Source organism: Mustela nigripes, chromosome 8 (assembly GCF_022355385.1).
Source record: "Mustela nigripes isolate SB6536 chromosome 8, MUSNIG.SB6536, whole genome shotgun sequence".
Classification (NCBI taxonomy): Eukaryota; Metazoa; Chordata; class Mammalia; order Carnivora; family Mustelidae; genus Mustela; species Mustela nigripes.
This window is the reverse complement of record NC_081564.1, coordinates 14,871,438-14,893,925: the sequence shown is the minus strand read 5'-3', so window position 1 is coordinate 14,893,925 and position 22,488 is coordinate 14,871,438. Positions and strand designations below refer to the sequence as shown.

Genomic DNA, 22,488 nt, shown 5'->3' with positions numbered 1-22,488 from the left:
AGCCCCGTGAAGCTGCAAGTAATGGGGAAGGAGACCGCAAAGACATATGCAGGGGCTGAGATGAGAGGAAAAGGACCCGGATGCTGTCAGGCGGAACCCATAGGTACACAGCACTCCTGAGCTTTCGAGATGGGGCTCAAAGGGCATTCCCGGAGGACGTGAGACTTGAGCACAGATGAATGTGATTGGGCGACCTGATTCATTCATCACTACCCACTTACTCCTGGCAGGATCCCAGAGGGATGCGACAGAAGGTGGGACAGGATAGCTAGGCAATACATTCTCGATGCAGAATATTTGGAAAACCCAGAAATGCACCAAGCCAAAAAAAAAAAAAAAAAATTGAACACACACCTTCTTTAGAAAAATGACAACTTTTATGCAATTTTATAGCAACGATTTTATATTCTTTTTTTTTTTTTAAGATTTTATTTATTTATCTGACAGAGAGAAACCACAAGTACACTGAGAGGCAGGCAGAGAGAGAGAGAAGGAAGCAGGCTCCCTGCTGAGCAGGGAGCCCGATGCGGGACTCGATCCCAGGACCCTGAGATCATGACCTGAGCCGAAGGCAGCGGCTTAACCCACTGAGCCACCCAGGCGCCCCATTTTATATTCTTAAATGGGAGATCATACATTCAGATTATGTGAGGCCAGCTTCTCCCTTGTACTGTTTCTGTGACACTAAATCATCTTCGGGAGCATGATGGTTAATGACTGTGTACTTTTTCCCATTGCATGGAAGAACCATCCCTCGTCCTGCTAACCCCACGTAGCTGAGTCATTTTGTCATTTCCAGTTCTCTGTGAGTGTAAAGGCAGCAGACACTGCGTCTGTCTGCTCAGACTTTTTCCACACCTTCAACCATCTGTGCACACCTCCACTGGCTTCTGGGTGGTTTTGTGTCTGTGACTCTCTGCAGAACCACCCTGGTGGTCCTGACCCACTTAGAACCACTTTGCTTGCAGGGTCAAAGAGGCTGATGTCTGCATCCCCCCACGCCCTCCATCCCTAGGACAGACCGTAGCCAATGAGTGCTGGTGTGGAAGATCCCTTGACTAGGATGGGACACATTCTTTTTTTTTTTTTTTTTTTTAAAGATTTTATTTATTTATTTCACAGACAGAGATCACAAGTAGGCAGAGAGGCAAGCAGAGAGAGAGGAGGAAGCAGGCTCCCTGCTGAGCAGAGAGCCCGATGTGGGGCTCGATCCCAAGACCCTGGGATCATGACCTGAGCCAAAGGCAGAGGCTTTAACCCACTGAGCCACCCAGGCGCCCAGGTTGGAGCACATTCTGATCCGCTCCCCATTCCTGTACGGTGCGGCTGACCCACAGCCTGTAGCAGAAGTGATGTCGTGCCATTGTCAAGGCTAGATCACAAAAGACATGACAGACACGCCCTGTCCTGTGCCATCTCTGGGGTGCCTTGCTCCAAGGGAAGCTGGCTGCCATGTCATGAGGACATTGAACCGTCCCCCTGGAAAGGCCCACAAGATGAGGGACAGGGGTTCTCCATCCCACAGCCATGAGAGTGAGCTCGGAGGCAGCCCCTCCAGCCCGGTTAGACCTCCAGATGACCATCCCCCTGGCGGACAGCTTGACGCCGTGTAAAGAGACACCCAGAGCAGCACCACTCAGCTGAACTCAGCAGAATTCCTGAAACTTCCAAACTGTGCTGTAATAGGTCTGGTTTTAGATCCATGCGTGTTGGGGCTTATTTGTTATGCAATAAGAGCTGCCGGTGGCCCCTTCCTTTTGTGGGTTCACGATGCACAGTGGCAGACTAAAGAAGGGTGTTTACATTGGCCGGCCCTGGCACTTTGCAAAATTACTAGACTGTAGCACCCACACCCACCCTGCTCCTTTTTCTTCTTACGGAGCTCCTTTGGGAGCTGCCGGTCTGCTGTGACATCGTGGAAATCCCCAGAGATTCTCCATTTCTGTCACTTCCACAAAGACACGATCTGTCCTCCAACGACTGTGTCCGTGCCAGCTCAGAGCTCAGGGTCTTGTGGGGGTGTGTGTGTGTGTGCACAAGCCTGCACGGCTCTTGGCGGTGAGCTTTGTCATCCTGTCCGCCGTGGGTTTTATAAGCTGTCACTGTTAGAACCAGAACAAGCCAGTCTGTCACGCAGCTCTGACAGAGCACAAACAGGCATAGGAAAAATGAAATCGTCCCGTGGTAGTGGGTCACGAGGCATCGTTTCCAAGACAGCCGGCCTTCGCCTCTCCTCTGCTCTCCTGAGCTGCTGAGGTGGGGTCTTCTGTAGTTTCCAAACTTTCTGCTCCCCTTCCCAGCCACCCCTCCGGGCGTGGGGGGCATTCAGGGTGACAATGAATAGGTCCCCCTTTAGAGATGAAGAAAATTATTCCCTTTCCCAGAAACAATCCTGCCCATCCCACCGGCTCCCTGGCTTAGAAACACAGTGGTCTGGCACTAGTCTGCCTGACTTTAAAACTGTCCTAGTGACTCAGCCACTTCCCGGTTGTGGGACCTTGGGCCCATTTCTGGGTCACTGCAGTTTGGCTACAGGTTAAATGGAACAATGGCTGTGAGGAGCAGAGACAATAAACACTGGATAGTGCTATCAGTATTAATACTAATCCTTTGGGTTTCAACTTGGACATCATTTCTTCCTGGAAGCTTCCAGTCGCCACTCCCAGCCTATCTGGCCAGAGTCCAGGCCTCCTCTGGGCTGCTCCAGGGCAGCCCCTGTCCCAGGGCCCTGTCTGCTGGTGGTCCCTAATTTTGCCTGCAAATGAGAATCCCCTGGGGAGCTTTTAAAAAATACCCCTGCCCAGGTTCCACCCCAGACCAATAATTTCAGAATTTCTTTAAGTATTTCTATAATCTTTTAAAATTTTATTTTATTTATTCATCAGAGAGTGAGAGAGAGTAAGAGGGCACAAGCAGGGGGAGTTTCGAAGGGAGAGGGAGAAGCAGGCTCCCCACTGAGCAGGGAGCCTGATGTAGGGCTTGGTTCCAGGACCGTGGGATCATGACCTGAACTGAAGGCAGGTGCTTAACCAACCAAGCCACTCAGGCATTCTGTCTTGAAGTATTTCTAGAGCATGAGCTTACCTTTACCCTTCCCTCGGGCCACTGAGGTTGTGCTGGAGGCTGGGTGTCTGGGCTCCAGCCTAGGAGAGAACCCCCACACCTCCATTTGGTGCCTAGACGGGGAAGAGCATGAACCCAGCCGAGCAGCCTTGCCCACCTGTGTCTTACCCAGTTTCTAAGTCTTCCGAGGAGGGAAATGCTATAGTACACGGGGTCAGCGTGTTCTCGGCCTCCTCTTTATTCCCTTCCTTACTGTTGTCTTTAAAAAAAGAGAGAGAGAACCTTCTGCATGGTTTTGCAGATGATGACTGTAGCTGATATTCTGAGCACTTGCTATGGCCCAGGGACTGTGTGGACCACTCAGGGGCTACAACCAGCCTTCTAGTTCATTAAAAATGACATAATTCTGATGGTGAAGTTGCATGGGCAGGTTTCTCCTGAGGTACAATAACAGGTTCCTCCTTGGGCAGGGAGTGGGCTTGGCCACTGAAACTATGGAGATGTGGTGTCTCCTTCCCTCTAGACCTCTGTCAATGGAAAGCAAAATCCCTTCAATGTTCCTAATTTCTGCTTTTCTTCTCCCAGACGGAGATGATGGGGATTGGGAGGCAGGTGCTGAGAAATTGTCCACTGCACGTACAGACCCCAGACTGTCCTGCAGTTCAGTAACCCACTGTGGGTCCCTGGAAGACCCTGGGTTCAGTTTTTCAGGAGGGGCTGGATTTTCAGGAAGGACCCTCCACTCCTTACCAATTGTGAACTTCCCCTGTCTTACCACCAATAGGCTGAGTGCGCACACACACACAAATACACACACACTCACATCCCGCCCCTCCTCTTAGCCCTGCATCACCATCACCCAATTTGTGGATAAAGAAATGAACACTTGCAGAGGTCAAGGGACAAGGTCACATAGGTCACAGGCAGTGGTGCGCAGCAGAACTGGGGTCAGCACTCAGATGACTGCCGGCCCCACTGCTTCCTGATCTGAGAGCCCCGTGCTCAGTCCTGCCCTGGGACCTGCTATTTTCTTCCTGCCAGAGACCCCACTACACCCATGAGGGCAGATTCCCACAACTCTCTTGTTCTCCAGGGGCTCTTGTGCTACCTGATACAGAGTAGGCTGGGCAGGGTGGGGTGATATTCCAAATCTTTAACAAATGGTAGGGCCAGGACACTGACTGCTCAGAATGGCCATGGGTCCAAAGGCACCCACTTATTCCCAGAGGGACTGGCAAGGGCAGGGGAGGGATCTGTGTTTGGGGGTGGAGGTTTTTATTATTACTCAGTTATGGCCAGGCCGAAAGATCAGGAGAGATGGCTGCCATTGAAAAATCGACCCTGTTACACTCACAGATCCCAAGAGGAGAGGGCTTGCCACTTTGCAGGGGGCCCCATGGAGAAGCATGAGAGGCAGTTACGAGGCAGAGTGAACAGGCAGAAGTGGGAGCAGGAGCTTTGACTGTGGTTTCTTCAGGAAGGAACCCATGAGGCAGGCTTAGGATTGGCTAGTTGGAATAATTTCGGCCGGCTTTGGGGCACTGGGGCTGACTCCTGGCGTCTGGCACCTGACCTTTGGATGATCAGGGCAGGTGGATAGTGGTTTAGAGAGTTAAGTATGTGATGAGAATGTGGTTGAAGCGTGGGCTCTGGGTTGATTGCTTTTCCTATTAAAAGTGTGCCTGCAGGTGAGCCCTTTAATATCTCTAGGAATTAGCCAAGCTTTGAAGGGGTGCTCCCTCCAGGGTCAGCAAGCCCCCAGGTGATCAAAGCAGCAGAACAAAAAGAAATGCTTACTACAGGCGAGGACAATGGGGTCACCTTGGAGGCTCAGGAGGTGTTATTTATCAAGCGATGAATACTGAAGTATTTCAATATTTGGACACCTGGCACCAGCGTACCTGGGCATACAGTTGAATTGGGGCCGAGCCTAAAGAAAGGCACTCAGTAAATAAACCTTAAATTGCTCAGTTGGGCGGTTGGGCCTTCAGTCTCCCTCTTCCCCATTTCTCAGTTATCCCTGGAGAATGGCCAGGGCGATTCTGTTGCACTTGGCTACCCTTCCCTTTCCCGCAGGAGCTTCCCAGGTAGCTCACATCTGCTTGCGCTCGGAAATCCTGGAGCTGGGGGTCTGGTGGATTGACCTGGCTGTGGGACAAGGTGACTCAGCCGGCCCTCAGCAACCAGACAGCAGCTCCCACAGCCCTCCTGGAGCCCCACACCCCTTCTGACAAACCCCAGGCTCAGGACCCTAGGCGGGAAGGGACCTCCCAGCAGCCCCACACCCTGCCTGGTCCAGGTGCTGGCTCATTTAGGAGACAGTATTGATTTTCACATTATGATGCACAACTCATGAGGCACCGGGTAGGGGGTGGGAAGAGGGAGAAGCCAGCCGCTGATTCCTGGAATTTATTTCGAGACACATTAATTTGTTTCCTCCCTTCAAGGTCAAATCAAGGCATCTCTATACATCACCGCTGGCAGCCGCTGGCTGGCAGGCAATTGGGAGGGGGTACAGGTGGGCTGCAAATAAGACTTTCTGGGGAGCTGGGACAAGGGAATGGGGTAGGGAAGCAGGTTCCCCGCACCCCATGTCCCAGCAGTATCATGGAATTGAGGGCTCGGGAACAATTCTCTTTCATTTGGTTGGAGATCTCCCACGAAGGGCCAAGTCATCTATTTTGATGGCAAGGCTTGTGTGTTTAAGCTGGAAGTGCTTAGGACATTAAGGAGCCAGGTTTCCGGAGTTTGAGATGGTGCCTTTGGCTTAATTTTCCAGGGTGACCCACACTTAACATTCTTTCGCTCAATGCATATTTATTACTTGATGTACCAAACGTGGCTCTTAGCACAGAAGGCGCAGACCATAGGTTTTCCCCACTCCCTACTCGGGGACTCACCATTCATAAGACCAGAAGTAGCAAACACGGAGATCATAGCTTTGTTTCCCTCTCTCTCTCTCTCTCTCAGCTGACCCTCCCAGTGTAAAGACACGGGTTCCAATAGTCACACCTGGTGGGGGCCCCGTAAATACTTTGTTGGACAAACATCAAATGAGCAGGGATGTTCCCCCTTGACTCGAATGATTCCTCCTCCCACCCTGGAAAGCAGAGCAGTCAAGGTCAGTTTGGGTTTTTATGATTTTATGTTATGATTTCTGCTGCCACACAGAGACCCAAGTTGTTGCATGGTATGCTGTGTGGGGACAAGGGTAAGTGAGAGGGGACTCTGGCTACCCTTGTGGCAGTCTGAGCTGAGACCCTATACAAAGAGCCAGTGAGGAGGGTCAGAGAGTAATCGTGAAGAGAGAGAACAGCGTATCCAAAGTGCTGGTAGCAAGAGAGGACTTGTCTGGTTGGAGGAACAGAGGGAAGTTAGGTGAGGCCGGAGGGTGACCGTGGGGGTTAAAGTATGGTGGAGAGACGCCCGGGGGCAGATCCCATAATGCCTTTCAAGCACGGCAAAGAAGCTTGTACTCAATCCTTCTGACAGTGGACAATGGGGAGCCATAAAAGGATTTTAAAAGGGACCCACCTTTCACCTGGGCTCCTGTGTTTTCTTCTTCAGGTGAGGCCCCTACCCCACCTGTCCCGCTACTTACTCAAGTGCTACAACCCTTGTTGTAACACTTGAGTAAGTGCTCGTCAGACTTGTCTGGTCAGACTTGTCCGCCTTCAAATCTGACCAGAGCACTACCCTTCTTTCTGATAAGCCATCATCCCAACCCCCCACCCCCCTGTAAAGCCCCAGCTTGAAATTCCATCTCTTTTCTTCCCACAAGGTGAATGGACTACTGAAGCCACGCCCATGTTTTCTTTGTGGAGAGGAAGGACGAGCCAGGTCTTATTTCGCAGTTAGTCTGGAGTCAGATTGCCCGGGCCCCTTGCTTACCAGGTGTGGGATTTGGGCCAGTGCCCTTAACCCTTCTGAGCCTCAGTTTCCTTATCGCTCAGGTGGAGATGAGAGTTGAACATACCGCAGAGAATTGCCGAGCAATGGAACTGAGCCGACACGTGACACCCTAGCGTGGTGTCTGGTACATGGAAGCCCCCCAGTGAGGGACAGGCCTGCTTTTATCTGACTTTTCCTGTTAAGGGTCTGGGAGCTCATATGGGCAGGAATTGTGGCTCGTTGTTCACTGTATCCTTGGCTTCTAGTACAGGACCCAGCAAGTGGGTGTTTAGGAAATAGTCACTGACTTCTGTGGCCATTTGGGGATTTAGAGATGCCCTTGAAGATGGCTTTGCAGCCCATAAGCCCCTCACGAACTCTTACAAAAGCAAATGTCCAGATTCAAGTTCTGCCGTTATGCTGTGACTCGCCAGTTAGAATCAGCTTCTTCATTGTAAAACGAATGTCTGCTTAGGGTGTCACGGGAATTAACTGAGATTGGCTGGCCCCATTTTGCTCAATGAGATAAAAGGGAAACTCTTCTGAGAGCTTCTGGAAAAGATCTTGCCCACTGATAAAAAGGAAAGCCAGATGAGAAGACTTTTTTTTATCCCTGCCTTCTCTTTGGGTACATTGTCATATGAAGATGAGGTGACTGGAGCTGCTGCAGCCATTTCGCAAACATGAGGACAAATCTTGTAGACTTTGTCAGAGATGGCAGAGGAAAAAGATCTCTGGGCTCCTAAGTGGCATATGAACTGAAAAAAAAATTACTCTGAAATCACTCATCTCTAAATTTCTTGAAAAGTTAGACAATAGATGTTTATGTCATTTTTAAAAAAGATTTTATTTATCTATTTGACAGACAGATCACAAGTAGGCGGAGAGGCAGGCAGAGAGAGAGGAGGAAGCAGGCTCCCTGCAGAGCAGAGAGTCCAACTCAGGGCTTGATCCCAGGACCCTGGGATCATGACCTGAGCAGAAGGCAGAGGCTTTAATCCACTGAGCCACCCAGGTGTCCTGTTAATGTCATTTAAACCGCGATTTGTTGTATATCATTATTTGTAGCTACAAGCATTCCTAATTCATTTCATATCTCTAAATGGTATAGAGTTTAGCATTCCCCATCAAAAGAAGCACACAAGGCTAGGAACATCAGCTCTTTTATTATTATTATTATTATTATTTACTGTTATTTGCCCCTAAACAACAGCACAATTCAAATAACAATGACACACAAGTCCCACTCATATACATAACACCACTAGCCTGTCTGCCAGTCTGTCTGGCCTTTGCTTGGTTCCTGGTGGAGCTGTTTGGAGACAGCCCCCTCTGTAAAAATCCCAAATTGGACATAGGAGGCACAAGAAAGGACATGTGGAGGGGTGGATTTAGCCAGAGAATAAATGGGCTTCCAGAGTTCCTGGGGAGTGCCGGTTTGGGAACATGCTATATAAATGCTTGGCTGAGGAGGAGAAGGCACTGTTTTCAGGTGGCTGTTCGATAAATCCCATACGGGGAGGTAAGACCTAGCTCCCCCCCTTTGTAGGCCAGCGCTACAGAAAAACAGTAGAGTGAGCTAATGGGCTCCATCCACCAAAACATAAAGCAGGCATGAAAGTCAGAACCCAGAACAGGAATCTGGGTGACAGGGAGGTCCCCAGAGGGAAGCAACCTTTGCATTCGCTGCAAGGGAAAATACACTGTGAAATGTCATGTCCCCTACTACCTGTTTTGCAACTACAGAATGTGCAACATTTTCATCATGAGAAAAAAGGTAAAGAAAGAGAATCTTCCAGCATTTTGGCCTCAGGCAACTGAGCATGACGTGCCAAATGCTCCCTCCTGTGGAAACGCCTACTATTACCCTAGCCAGGGAGTCCGTGGTCAGGCCACCCCCACCCCCAACATTTTAGTTACACTAAATCTATGAATTCAGCTAAAGTCATGTACTCTGGAATCAGAGAAGCCCTGGGGATGGCAAGGGGAAAAAAGATGGGCCAGGACTAGGGTCTCAGGAACAGGTAACTTCCCGGCTGTCTTGGGGAAGCTCGTTGTTGAAACTGCTCTCTCCAAATGGTGAGTAAGGGGGGACCTGGGGAGCTTCGATGATCAGCAGGCCCTCTGGGGAAAGCGAGGCAAAGACTGTCACAGGGTCCACCTCTGCGGGAAGCCTAGGAGAAGCACAAGATATCATTCATGTATCGTGTTTCACGTAGCAAACTTTCGTGCATTTGGAAGAAAGCAGCTTTTATACGAATTTAGGCTCTGAGGGCATACAATGCTGGGTTTGAATCCCGGCCCTGCCCCTCTCTGGCTGTGCAGTCTTAGCAAGGCCCTCATCTGCAAATGGAGATAGCAATATAAAAGGTGTGTAGTATTTGAAGGGGGTGTAGTATTTGAAAAGGTGAGAGTCTGAACAGGCTTTGCAAATGGTAACATGTTGTTCCAACAGTAACTTACAAGATCTCTGTGGCCCAGACCTTTGGTCATTGGTTGAGGTCTCCACCCACATTGGACCCCCACGATCCCTTATAGAATGCAGAAGGTGTGAACTCACAGCAGGGAACAAGTTTCCATTTACCCTGTGCCCGCTGAAAGTGCTTTACTGCAGAATGCCTTACTGGTGAATTACTGCCGGAACAGGCTGGCCACATGGCAACATTCTTTCCCATGGTTAGAATGAACCTTGTTTTGGGCCACAGCTGAAGTATCTCTCTTAATAGGTCCTAACTGCTTGGTTCCCAAAACACATTTATAGGAAATGACCTGGCTAGAACTTTATAAAGAGCCCAGAGAGGGTCATAGGTAGGAATTAATATGTCCATTACACAGAACACTTAGCAGAGACTTGGGGACATCAAGTGACAGGCTCAGTCAGCCTCAAAGGGATTTCTGAATCCAACTCTGGTTCCAGTTTTGAAGGGTTTGTTGTTGTTTTGTTTTTATTTGTGTTTTTTTTTAATGATTTTTTGATGGTTTTGGGTGAAAGAGACAATCTGGGACATGGTGTCTTCAACTAATTACCGGAATGGTGAGAACATGTTCGTGGTCTCACTGGGATGCCATTACTTATAAAGACTATGAAAACTATGACCTCTGAGCACTTTCTACATGCCAGATCGTTCACCTAGTTATCATCTGCTTTAGTTGTTAACAATAATCCCACCAGGCAAGTTCTGTTACTGTCCCCACATCCAGACAAGAAAACTGAGGCCAGAGAGGTGAAGTGACTTGCCCAAGGTCACACTGCAGGAAAGCAGCAGATGGGAATGGAATTGGAATCTTAGCCTCCAAACTCAGAGCAGATGACCACAATGCACCAGACTTTTGAGCCAAAAGGGAAACCGGGAGGGTTGATCAGTGTAGACCTTTCCACGGGTCCAGGATGGTCCTGCCTTTAGAAGCACAGAGATTTTGATGAAAGAACCAGGCCAGCAGGCGGACCCACTGCTGGCCAGGGCAGGATCCTTCCTGGAGGGGGTGGGGAGTCTCTGCTGTGAGTAGCAACATGTAGCCACATGAACGGCATCGGACCCAGGAGACTCCTGCTAAATCAGAGCCACAGAGATTAACAAGGGGCCCTCTGGGAAGGAGCGAAGAGAAAAAGGGAACTTGGGCAGAGGCCAAGTCAAACTTCTGAAGCACAGAGGAGGCCAAAAGTCTGGACCTCCCTCCTACTGCTGGGGATCGGCCAACTCTGTTTAACTATTTGCCTGCTAACCCATAGCGCACCTGGTACAATGGGGCAGGGCCGCTGTGATGCAGAGCACGGCCTTTGCAGGCAGGCAGACCTGAGTTCGAATTCTGCTTCTTCCTGACTGTCTGACCTCAGGCTAGTGAGCTGGCCTCTCTGAACCTACCTCCTTATAGGAAAAGTGGGTTAACGGTTTCTACCTCTTAAGGTAGTGCAAGAATTACATGGAATAATGATGTAATTATCAGTGCCTGGCATACAGTAAGTGCTCAATAAGTGTTAGCCTCTGCGTCATTACTACAGTCACCGACTGTTTAAGTGGGCACCTTGATGGCTGTGTATATTTTAGCCCAAGCTGTGGTATCACCAAGCCAAAAAGGTCAGAACCCAAAAGAACCTCCTCTTTTGTTCAGGGCAATGCTCTCATGTTATACCTGGGGAAACTGAGGCCCGGAGGCAGGAACAGACTCTTTCAAGGTCTCTTGCCAGGTGACCTTGGTCACCTGGTGACCATGACATTTTCCCCATGGTGGGAAAATTATTCCTCTTTCATTCTCTTTCTGACCTTCCATTTCATCCACAGGAAGGTCTCAGCTAAGTGTTAACATCCTTAGCCTCTATCCCTTGCTGTTTTCTGTTTTTAACGGAGAGAGAGAGAGCGCGGATTTAAGGCTTGGACCGTTAAGCAGGCAGTGCTACCTATTCAACCGCATTTTTCTTTCATTGCAGTTATTTTGATTGCCCTCTTCAATGAAGATTTTAGTAGGAATTTAACTTTTGCAAAAGTGACCTGATCCAAAAGAAAAGAAATCTTAAGCAAATAATAATATGGGAACCTAAGCACATAAGGCAAAAAGTAGTTGAAAATGGTCCGTGAATGACTGCAGTCTGGTCTCTCCTAATCAGGTAGGAAGGCCATGGGCTTTGAAGGCGGGGAGACCAGTGTTCAAATCCCAGATCTGGCTCGTTCCTAGCTGTGTGACCTTTGTGGGATTTCAGAATCCCTCTGAGCTTCAGTTTTCTCATGCAGAAGATGGTCTTAATAATACTACTTCATAGGATTCTTTTAGGGCTGAAATAATACTAAAACTAATCCCCTCTTCACATGGGTCTTGACACCCTGCAGATGTCAGTAAATGGCAGAACGGATATCTGGGAAGGTGTGGAGCGAGGACCTAAAGTTTGCTTTGACTCTGAGCATCTTCCAGGGATGATTTTCTGAGTCCCCTGCTTCCTGTCCTCCCACCCAAGTTATAGTCTTGTCCTGCCCCTAACCTGATTGGCAAATTCCAAGACCACTCCTGCTCTGCCTCATCAGTCAACATGGCGCCTTTCACATGGGGATGGATGTGTTGGGAAGAACTTTCTAGCCTTGGCAAAGGCAAACAGCTGTAGCATCCTGCCTGGGAGGAAATCTCCAAGGGGCTCAGTGTGGCTGAAGGAGCCTCCCTGTCCTCTGATGACCGGAGCTTTTCCTAGGAGAGGTAATGGAGCCTCCTAAGAGTGGGCCTGGGCCATCCTTGGTGTCTAGAGTCTGGGCAGAGCCAGGGGGGTCCCAGGATGTCCCGGCTGCTCTCATGTGACTCCAGCTTGGCCGAGTTTTTTAAGTAATATTAGCCCCCACGGACTGAACACTGAGTGTGAATCCCATGCGAAGTGCTTCACACGACTCCTCTCATTCCCCAACACAGCTCTGTCCATGAGGGCATGTGGGGACAGAAGCTCAGGGCAGTTCACGGATCTGTTCCAAGTTACCCACTTTCTTTATCATGGAACCAGGCCTCCCTACATCCAGAGGAGTTTCAAAAGACTTAGCAGCTGGCCCAGTGGGACAATGACCCACCAGAATGGATGGATATGTGTCATAGTGATGGAGGGGGGTGTTGGGGACTCCTTGTTGCTGGAACGTGGGGAAGGTGTGGAGGGCCTCCCTGGGGGCAGAGTCAGGCTGGGCAGGGTGGTTAGGGAGGGCACTTAGGGGGCTCAGGACAATGGCTAGTTTAATATTTTAACAAGTAGCTCTGCTAAGCAGCTGGACCCCAGCTGTGCCTTGAGCCGCTTTAGGCAATTCTGTCTGGTCAAGTCACCCCCACAAGCTGCTTTCCCGGAGCCCTCGGAGATGGAGAAATCCACATTTTATAAAGACGATTAACCCCCTGACTTCTTTCCAATTCAGTCCCTTCCACAGCGTTGTCCCGCCTGGGACTCCATCCTGACGCCTTATCTGAGTCTCTTCCGAGAAACAGCAGCTTCCCCTGCACTCCCCGACCCTTTCTTTCCTCCTCTCTCTCTCCCGCCCAGCAGCGTCCAGGGAGCGGAGTGGGTCTTGGGGATGGCAGGCGAGCCAGCGAGTGGGAAGGAAAGCAGCCCATTCGCCTTATCAGGAAGCGTCCATGGGCTTCTAAGAACTCCAGAGGCGCTGGGCGGGTCAGGACTGGGCACATGGAGGGAGAGACAGGACTGCAGAATCTCTTCCAGACCCGGGACATTTCCACCAGGGATAGGCATGGAGTAAAAACTCAACACCGCCACGCATAGTAGTAAAAACAAACACTACTTATGGGAACCTACTGTGCACCAGTGGCCCTGCCATGATTTCATTTCCGTTTCTGTTGGTGACTCCGGAATCAACAGCCACCCGGTCCCTTTTACAGGTGCTGAACGGCATCCCGTGTTCTAGGCATGAGCCCTGTGCCCAGGGTTCAGGGATCTGTTTGGGGCTGTTCTACATTCGAACTGTAAGGACTCTGGGCAGGTCATTTCCTCTCTGGGAACTTAGTTTCCCCGTCATACAAGGAGGGTCATGTCCCTTCTGCCCGCTGCAAAGATTAAATGCATTGACTGGGACAAGACTCTGGGGCCAGAAGTGGATACGCACGTAGTAGAGAGCTGCTGGGGAGGGGTGTGTCTGGGAAGAGGAGTCCCCCGTCAGCCCCTTGCCCTAGGCTCCCTCCCTCCAGCTGGCTGGCCTTGATTCACTGGGCCAGCCTGCTGGCCTTCCTGCTGCTGGCCTGATTCCCCAGGCTCAGCTCTCCCCACACCCCTCCGCAAAACGTGCCCTTCATGCGTCCTCAGCCTCCAAAGCCCTCCCGGGAGGAGACCGCAGTGTCGGGACACCTTCCAGCTTCATTCCCTCAGGTGCTCTAGGGAGGGCAGCCTGCTCTCCCGTGGTGGGACACTTAGAGCAATCAACCTTCGCAAGATTCTGCTGGGTACTGGGCACCAGGGGAGGGTCTCTCTTGACGTTGGTGGAGATCCTTCCCAGGCCTGCCACGTGGCTCAGCGAGTGCCCCAGTTTGCATGGCATCACAGATGTGTCATTTGGCCTCTCAGACTCTCCATCTGCAAAGTGGCCTCGTTGATGACCGCCTCGCAGGGCATTGAGCAGGTGTGACGACCGCGTTTACGCACCCCCCTTTCTGGGACCCCATGGCAGGTTTGCTGTGACACCTTCTCCACTTTAGGGGTGAGCCTTGAATTCCCTGATCTGGGGCTTGTCTTGAAAGAGAGATGCCTAAGAGGGAGTCGCTCCAGATCTTGGGTCCCGGACATGACCCGCTCCTCTACCCCTACCCCAGAACCCACACCACCAGGGAACTTACTGGATTTTCTTTGTGAAGTTCTTGGAAACGATGCCACCTTCTTGCTGCTTCTCTTCATGTTTGCCTAGAATAGAGAGGAATGCCGCGGGTAAGCATCTATGTCCCCGGGACTCGGTCAGGTCTCGGGCTTGGGTTCGAGTCCTGCCCCAGCCCCTGCTCCACCCTTTGGCTCAGGGCTCAGTCTGGAGACACCAGTTGTCTGAGCAATCTCATCCCTTCCCCCTAGATGGCCAGCCAGTCTAACCAGAAGGCTAGCCTTCCAGGAAGGCTGGTAGAAAAGAAGCAGGGGACATGTGTTGATGGCTGGCTTGCTGCCCAGTGGGCTTTACAAAGCTCAGAGCCTTTCCTAGCTTTGAAGGTAGGTTTCCTTCCCCTTTGGTTATGGGGGCGTAAGTGATGAAGCCCAGTGATGGGTCCACGGTCACCTAGCAGGTGCATGGCTCGCCTGGGCTCTGAATCAGCTCTCACTGACTCTGCGCTTAATGCTGGGGTCTCACAGCCCTCTTCCTGGCCCAGCTTGTGATTAGCTGAGCCACATCACCTGTACCTAGAACAGATGAATTGCCTGGAAATAATGCTTCAATCTGCTAAAACAAACAAACAAAACAAAAACACCCTGAGTCTCCAAAGTGGGGGGGGGGTCTCCTTAAAAAATAGAACACTAGACACCACAGATATGAAATTCTCCCAGCCCGGCCTTCTACAGGGTAGCAGGGGAGGGCAACCCTTCTTTCCTCAGGAAGAAAAAAGATAAGATTACAGGAAGGTGTGAGCCCAAACTGGCTATCGCCTTGCAATTTATATAGCAACTTCTGAGCCTCTTGGGGGCTTCTCACTCTTTTTCCTTTATTAAATGGGGAGAACCTCTAATTCCTCTCTCTCTCTCTTTTAAGATTTTGTTTATTTATTTGAGACAGAGTAAGCACAAGCTGAGGTCATGGGCAGAGGGAGAAGCAGACTCCCCGTTGAGCAGGGAACCCAATGTTCAGCTCAAACCTTGGACCCCAAGATCATGACCTGAGCCCAAGGCAGATGCTTAACCAACTGGGCCAACCAGGCGCCTCTCTAATTTCTCTTTAAACAAACCAGATCAGTGCCCAGTGGAGCTTTCCAGTTCCTATCTTTATTTGTTCCTCATCTGTGAGGCCACTTTCCCCAGCCAAGAACCCTCATGCACACAGGGACACCCTTCTGAGAAGCTTTGGAATCCAGAATGTAAATAACCTTGTAGGAATTTTTTTTTTTCCAGCCCAGGTTTTTAAAAAACTGACAATTTATAGGTGATTACCTTATTAATTGCACGTTTTATTATTCACAATTTCTTTATTAATGACTTTGTTCTGATTGTAAAGCAATACAAACATACCCTAGAAAAATGTAGAAAATAAAGAAGTACATGATGGCCCCTCCCTGCAGGAAACCACATTTTTTGGCATAAGTTCCAGACTTATCTTTCTGTGTTACTTAGGCATGCATAAATATTATATAGCAGAGATGTATATCACATATTTTCACAAATGGGATCATATTTTATGTTACGCTCAAAACTGCTATCTCTTGCTAACACGTGATAATGATTTTTCCATGCTGTTCCAAATACCCTCCCACAACATGACTTTTTAATTGTTGCACAGTGTTCCACTGTAGGGAAATTTAAGTTCATTTAGCCACTTCCTGACTTTTGGGCACCGAGACGGGTCTCTGACCTTGGAGAGAACCTCACTGCACCGAACTTCCTTACAGCTGGATCTTCGCATCCAGCCTGATGACTTCTTTAGGATAAAGTCTAAGTTCTGGAATTTCTGAGGCTCCATGTGTATAGCTAAACGGCTCTTAGGAAAGGCTGCTTCCGTTTGTTCACTCACGGGCTGGGCAGAAAGGGGTACACGGAGAGGAATTTGTTTTTAAACCCGAGTGTCTGGCTACCCAGAGCTCGCTTTGTTCTGAAGGTGCTGTTGCTGGGAGAGTCGATTTGGACCTGCCAAGTCCATGAGTACCAACTGTCCAGCCCTAACCCAGGCCTGTCGCCAGGGGAGCACTGCCTGCTCCCTGACACCCTCCCCAGAGCCTGGTCCTCCAGAGGCCTGCTTCCCCTGGGGACCGGCCAGTGCTTCTGACTCAGCCCTTTTGCACACTTGGTGTCCTGAGAATAAGAAACAATAATGAAGATCAAAAGAATAGCAGTAGCAGACTCCTATATAGTGCTTCTATGATGTCAGCTACCCGCCACCCCCCAGCCCCTGGCTATAGCTACTTCTTTCATTTTCATGATAACCTTAGAAAACTGGGGTGTAGGCGGGGGATGGAAGTTCAGAGAGGTTAAGTGATATGCCTAGGGCCACACAGCTTGGAAGTGTTGGAGCAAAGTGATATAGGTTTTGGACCTAGCACATCCCTATTCCTCTCTGAGCCTCAGTTTATTCTTCTCTAAAATGGGGGTGACAACACCTTCCTAATTATTGGGTTGCTGAGCGAATGAGAATGAGTCACAGAACTGCTTTGTAAATTGTAAAAATGTGTGAAGGCGAAGGTTTGTGGCTTATTTTGATGTCTGGAAAAAGGACTGCTCCTGAAAGGCTAAGCTTGCCTGTCCATGCCCTGAAAATAGGGTACTGGGGTTAGGGAGGGGAGGATCTCTGAGCAGGCGCAGCTCCAAGATTTCCATAAAGAGGAGCCTGGTTGAAAATGGATGTTGTCTACCCGAGGCTCATCTTGAAGCTTAATTTGCATATAATTTGAATATCTATTTATTGGGGCAGTTTAAGGATTATGAGTGATTTTTAATTTCTTCTTTTGCTTTCCTATCTCCATTTTCTACCATGGAAATATTTTATTTTTGTAAACAGAAAAAAGGTAATTATGATTCTTTTTTTAAAAAAAGAACTCATCCAGAGGCCATCGCAAGCCAGAGGCCCCTCACAGCTACTATTTTTCCAGCATGCCTCAGAGAAATGTAGGTGCCAAGAAGCAGGCATCAGCACTCTGGGGAAAGCCATTGGCTTAGCCATTGGAAAGAAGGTGCTGTTTCCAGGGGATTCAGAGGCCCTGGGATTAAGGAGAAGGGGGGTGGGCATAAGGCCTCTGGGTTTTCCAGTTCCTCCTTGGCCAGGACCTGGCCCAGTGGCCCATGAAGAGAACACTTCTTGGCTGGAGGCTGCAGGGTAGTAGGGGTGGATAAGGCATCATGGAAAGCATCTAGTCTAGCATTTTCCAAATACTTCCCTGGAACTAGACACTCAGATGTGGTCAGATAAGACTGGGCTGCCTCCAGAGATCCACAAACTACCCTAGCAAATTCAAAGCTCTGATAAGTCCTGCAATGACCTGTTTATAATTTTGTTTCCTCTGGCTCGTTTCTAAAATTCTGGACCTCCTATCCTGCATTCTTAGATACCTACTGATATCTTAAAATGTACCCTTTGACAAATACTGATTTAGATCAACTCCTCCTAAGTAAAACGGAGATCCAAGATATGGTGGGGTTTGCCCAAGGTCATATAATCAGAAGAAAATCTGGCCATCCTGACTCAGAACTGTCTAAGCAGGCTTGGCTCTTTGAATTGCCATAGAGGATGGCAGGGGGTGTGTAGATCTCAGGTGAGTTACTATCCCTGAGTCTCAACTTCCTCACTTACCAAGTGGGTACCACAAACCTACCTACCCATGTTGCCTTGGGAGTCCATGTGAGGAACCAGGGAGCCAACATACGTAGGTATTGAGAGCCAGGTGCTTGAGGAAGAATAGGTCTGCCGTTATGTGATGTAGGATTAAAGACTGGATCTGATTTTAAATGGAGCCCCGATATCAATCTGATTTCTTAAATCCATTTTCTGAGAGTCTCTGTACGTGTCCTCAAGGGATTTGGATTCCCTCAAGCTGAGGTTGCTAAGTGCACACCTGGGAGGCATTTTTATAAAGTTAAAAGGCTTTGTCTGCCTTATGGAAGCACCCAACAACCCTATTTCACAAATATGGAAACTGAGGCTCCATGACTCGCTCAAAGCCTCATGCAGAGCTGGATTAGTAAAGTGCTTAGCCAGGATCTCAGCCTGGAGCTGCCACAGCCCATTCAAAAAGAAGCACCTAGAAAGGAGTATGAAGGAAATACCTCCCAGGGGCCACAGGGCATGGGAAACCCTCTAACCTGGGGTGGAAGATTCTGGAATCCTAATTAAAGCAAAGATGGGGGAGGTGGTGGTGGTAATCCCCTTATTCACAGAGTGCCAGATGGAAAAACACTTACTCGCCCCATCTCACAGACTTTCTGCATTTATCATCATACACTGTGTGTATCTTTTATGTTCCCTACGGACTTGCAGGGCTGATACTACGCTCCCCATTCTTCAGATAAGGAAGCTTAGTGGGAAGACGTTTCTTGTCCTTATCCATCTGGCCAGGTCGGGATTTGAACCCAGGTCTCAGGGAGCACCTACCACTTATGGTCTCCCAGGGCCTTGCGCTGTGCCCAGCATTTTAATAACAGCCGTGTCACAGCCATGAGAATACTGATCCCTCGTGTCCCAGGCAGCAGGTCTACACTGGACACACATCAGCTCATATAATACAGCCATCTTCCTGCCGTGTAGCCACTGGAACCCCCATTTCCAGATAAGGAAACAAAGCCCAGAGAAGATAAACAGTTTGCCCATCCTGCTGGGCCATGGCAGAGCCCGGTTCAGAACTGCAGCCAACTTGGAAAGGCCCAGCCGAACCCCTCCATCCACACGTGGCCCCAGCGTGTCTCGTGGCCCATCATACCCGGCCCTGGCCTCTGATGTTTATAATTCCACCCTGCGAGGCTTTGAAACTACCCCCACGCACGGCCCTGCCCTGCCGGGCTTGTCTCTGCCCAGCCTGGCTTTGCAATGGCTTTTATTGATTTTCTGGCTGGGAGCCTGCCAGGAACACACTCTTTTTAATGGAGCGTTAATTGCGAGGGAAGAGAGAGGAAGCCGTTCCTCCGCTGCCAGGCTTAATGGGGACTGAGCCTCCTGTCTCCTCTTCCTGTCTCCCAGGCTGGGAGGTGGCTCAAGCCCTAGGCCTGGAGTCCTAGGCAGGCCCAGACTCTTCCTCCTGGCTGCTGACTCATGGCGTGACCTTGGACAAGTCTTGCTTGGGCCTCAACCTTCTCAGCTGCAAAATGGGAGTAGACAGGCCCGGCTTCTCAGGGCTGGAGTGAGTGAGGGGTTATCTGGTAGAAGGAATGTAAGAGTCTTAGCCCAGTTCTTGGTAGCCAGTAGGTGCACAATAAACCATCAAATCATTTTTGGCCTCCTAGTTCCCAAGACAGCCTGGTTTAAATCCATGTGGCCATGGGCAAGTTACTTTAAGCTTTCTGTGCCTCAGTTTCCTCATCTGTTAAAAAGAGGACACAAACAACCCCCCCACTCCGCCCTGTTGTTTTAACTGAGCTGCTACAGGTAAAGTGTGTAGTATGGTGCCAGGTAGACAGTAAGTGCTAACCAGGGTTGCCAGTTAGTATCGTTACTGTGACTACCATGCCTCAGTTTCCTGTTCTGGGACAAGGGAAGGTATTCCTCTTGAAACCTGTGCTGAGTATTAGCTCAGTCATGGCCTACCCTTCTACACTGTGCTGTGCCCCTGGGGTGTCGGGAGTCCTAGCTCTTGTCTTTATATTTCTTCTCTGTTTAACTTATTCTTTATATGAATTTTTTTTTTTTCTGTCAAAACACGTGCTGTGGTTTCCGTTTCCCTGCCTCTACTCTGACTGGTACAGCCCCCAAAGCCCCCCCACCCCCAACAGCTGTGTTGGGTTGAGGTGTCTCCTGGAAGCCTGGACAGGAGTGCTTTTCCATAAAGATAACTTCTGTGGGCTCACTGGGCTGCATTCCTGAGCCCTGAAGTCACCTGTGTCACACGCTGCTGTCACAGCTCACCCTCTAAGGGAACAGACGTTCTCTTGGCTGTTCCCGGGCCTGAGGCCTACACCCCTCTCCTGGGTTCTCTCTCACTTGTGCCCCTCACTTACCAGACACCTCCACGTAGCCGTCCTTGGTCTTCACCATCAGTTCCTCTGGCTTAAAGCTGTGCACGTTGACGCACACTTTCCAGGGCTCCCCCGGGAAGGGAGGGGGACTCCTGCCCTCCGCAGGTACCCCAAACCTGGCTGCAGCCGTCGGCCCCCGAGGCACCATGCCTGACCTCAGGGTCCCAGGCCACCCAGGGGAGAATCGAGGCAGGGCCCAGTTGCGCCATGAGGCCGTCAGGTCGTCGGGGAAGGGGTCCATGCCAAAGTCATCATCCAGCAGGCGGGAGGAGAGGGACGAGTCCCGGAAGGGGTCCCGGCGCAGGCGGCTTGGGTAGTGGCAGAAGGGCATCTGACCATCAGCCATGACTGCTGAGCTGGAGGGGAAACAGAGGCTCAGAGAGAGGGAGCCACCTGCCCAAGGTCACACAGCAAGGTGATGTGGGGTCGGCTGGCCCTCCGAGCTTATTCTTCAGCTTCAGAAAATGCTGAACCATCCACTGCCAAGGACAGACCCGGCTGGGGTCCCAGCCCCCAAAGGCACTTCAGAGGCGACCTCCAGCCGGCCCAGCAGAATTCCAGAGGGCCGCGTTCTCCGCACTGCCTCACCGGAGATCAGCCAGTCCCTGTCCGCCCAGGCTGACCAGGCTCTCAGCCAGAGCCGCTGAGACGCCTGGAGGAGCGTCAGGAGCTTAATAAACCCAGGGACGCAGGCCTAGAAACTTCTCCTTGCTTCTCCTGGGCTCAGAGCCTTCTATTTATTGCCGCTTGGGGCTGGGGGCGGGTTTTGCCAGTGCCTCCTGTCACAGGAGTATTCGGAGGTGATGAACCAGTCCCTGAGAATCCGCTGAGGGAACAGCTGTGCTCCCAGGGGGGCGGGGAGTGGCCTTGTCGTCCTAGTCCAGCCAGCCGGTCTGGACACTCTCCTCCCCCGCTGGGCTCTGCTCCGCCCCCCTCTTCCCTGCTCCCTCCCCCAAGCTGCCTCCCCACGCTCCTTGCAAAGGCTGGCTAGGCTATTAATAACCCTCTGCCTGCCAGGGCTCAGGCCACCCCAGGAATACCTTCTCCAGAGCCTGCTGCGTTTCGCCCCACCTTGGGGTCCTGCAGAAGGAGAGGAGAGAGATGGGAGCCCGTGGATTTGAAGGCAGGTGGCCTTGGGCTGCAATTCCTACTTACAGCCTGACCGGGGAGCTTGCCTTCAGCATCCTATGAGAGCAGTGTGCCCTGGGCATCTGTGAGCCCGTCAGTTTTCCCACCTGTAAAATGGACATAATAGCCATCCATCTATTGAAGGGCATCTTGGCTCCTTCCGCAGGTTGGTACATATACCCAAAGGAGTGTTACTCAGCCATCAGAAACTCGGAATGTGCATCATTTGCATTGACACGGATGGACCTGGGGGGGATTATGTTAAGCAAAGTAAGTCAAGCCCAGAAAGACAATTATCAGATGGTTTCACTCATTGGGGGAACATAGGCAATAGCCCAGAAGATGAAATCTGAAGAGGAAGGAATCAGAGAGAGAGATGAACCATGAGAAACTGTGGACCCTGGGAAATAATCTGGGGGGACCAGAGGGGAGGAGGTGGGGGAGGGAGTGACAGGGTGATGGGCATTGAGGGCACCTGCTGTGATGAGCACTGGGTGTTATACTTAGCTAATGAATCACTGAGCACTGCATCAAGGACTGATTATATACTCTACAGTGGCTAACGGAACATAAAAAACCCATATAATCCCAATACCAAAAAATTAAGTTTTATTAGAACACACACACAAAAATTGTACATAAATGAAAAAAAATGGACTTAATAGTAGTCACCTCGTGGGTGTGTCCCTGAGGACTGCTAAACATTCAGCAGACTGACTCTTTCTTTGATATATTCGATTTTGAGTTCTCAATTACATAAGGCTTGCTGTGTGCGAGGCCCTGTTTGAAGCGCTTTCCAGTTATTAACCTGGCTTCAGCCACAACAACAGTCCTGTGAGGAACCTGCCCTTGGAAGGGATAACCAGTGGTAGTCCTATTATGACTGTTAATAATGCTAATTATCGGAAGGTGCCCGGGTCTGGTCTGAACCAGAAGCCCAGAGAGGACCTGCTTGCTGGATTTCTCTGTTCCTCCCCCGCAGCTTGGAGAATGAACTTACACATTGTCCTTCGACAATAAGCTTGGGCCCCCTGAGCTTGGGTTCCCATCTCTGATCTGGCCCCAACAAGAGGTGGGCGCTGTGGGCACACTGTTCTCTC

At 50.4% G+C, this 22,488-nt stretch overlaps 1 protein-coding gene across 1 annotated transcript; it reads right to left on the bottom strand.

The window, feature by feature from the left end:
- Positions 1–8,101: 8,101 nt before the first annotated feature.
- Positions 8,102–21,153, bottom strand: HSPB8 (heat shock protein family B (small) member 8). The gene is made up of 3 exons (XM_059408547.1): positions 20,243–21,153; positions 14,254–14,317; positions 8,102–9,128 (listed from the first exon to the last, which is right to left on the bottom strand). The coding sequence occupies exons 1-3, from the start codon at positions 20,604–20,606 to the stop codon at positions 8,969–8,971; spliced, it is 588 nt and encodes a 195-aa protein (XP_059264530.1). The 5' UTR covers positions 20,607–21,153; the 3' UTR covers positions 8,102–8,968.
- Positions 21,154–22,488: the final 1,335 nt, after the last annotated feature.

Excerpts from the sequence above, each read along its gene's own strand:
- HSPB8 (XM_059408547.1), bottom strand. The coding sequence starts at position 20,606 with ATGGCTGATGGTCAGATGCCCTTCTGCCACTACCCAAGCCGCCTGCGC. Across the intron at positions 14,318-20,242 it reads CGGCTACGTGGAGGTGTCTG|GCAAACATGAAGAGAAGCAG; the intron begins GTAAGTGAGGGG and ends TCTCTATTCTAG. Across the intron at positions 9,129-14,253 it reads AACTTCACAAAGAAAATCCA|GCTTCCCGCAGAGGTGGACC; the intron begins GTAAGTTCCCTG and ends TGCTTCTCCTAG.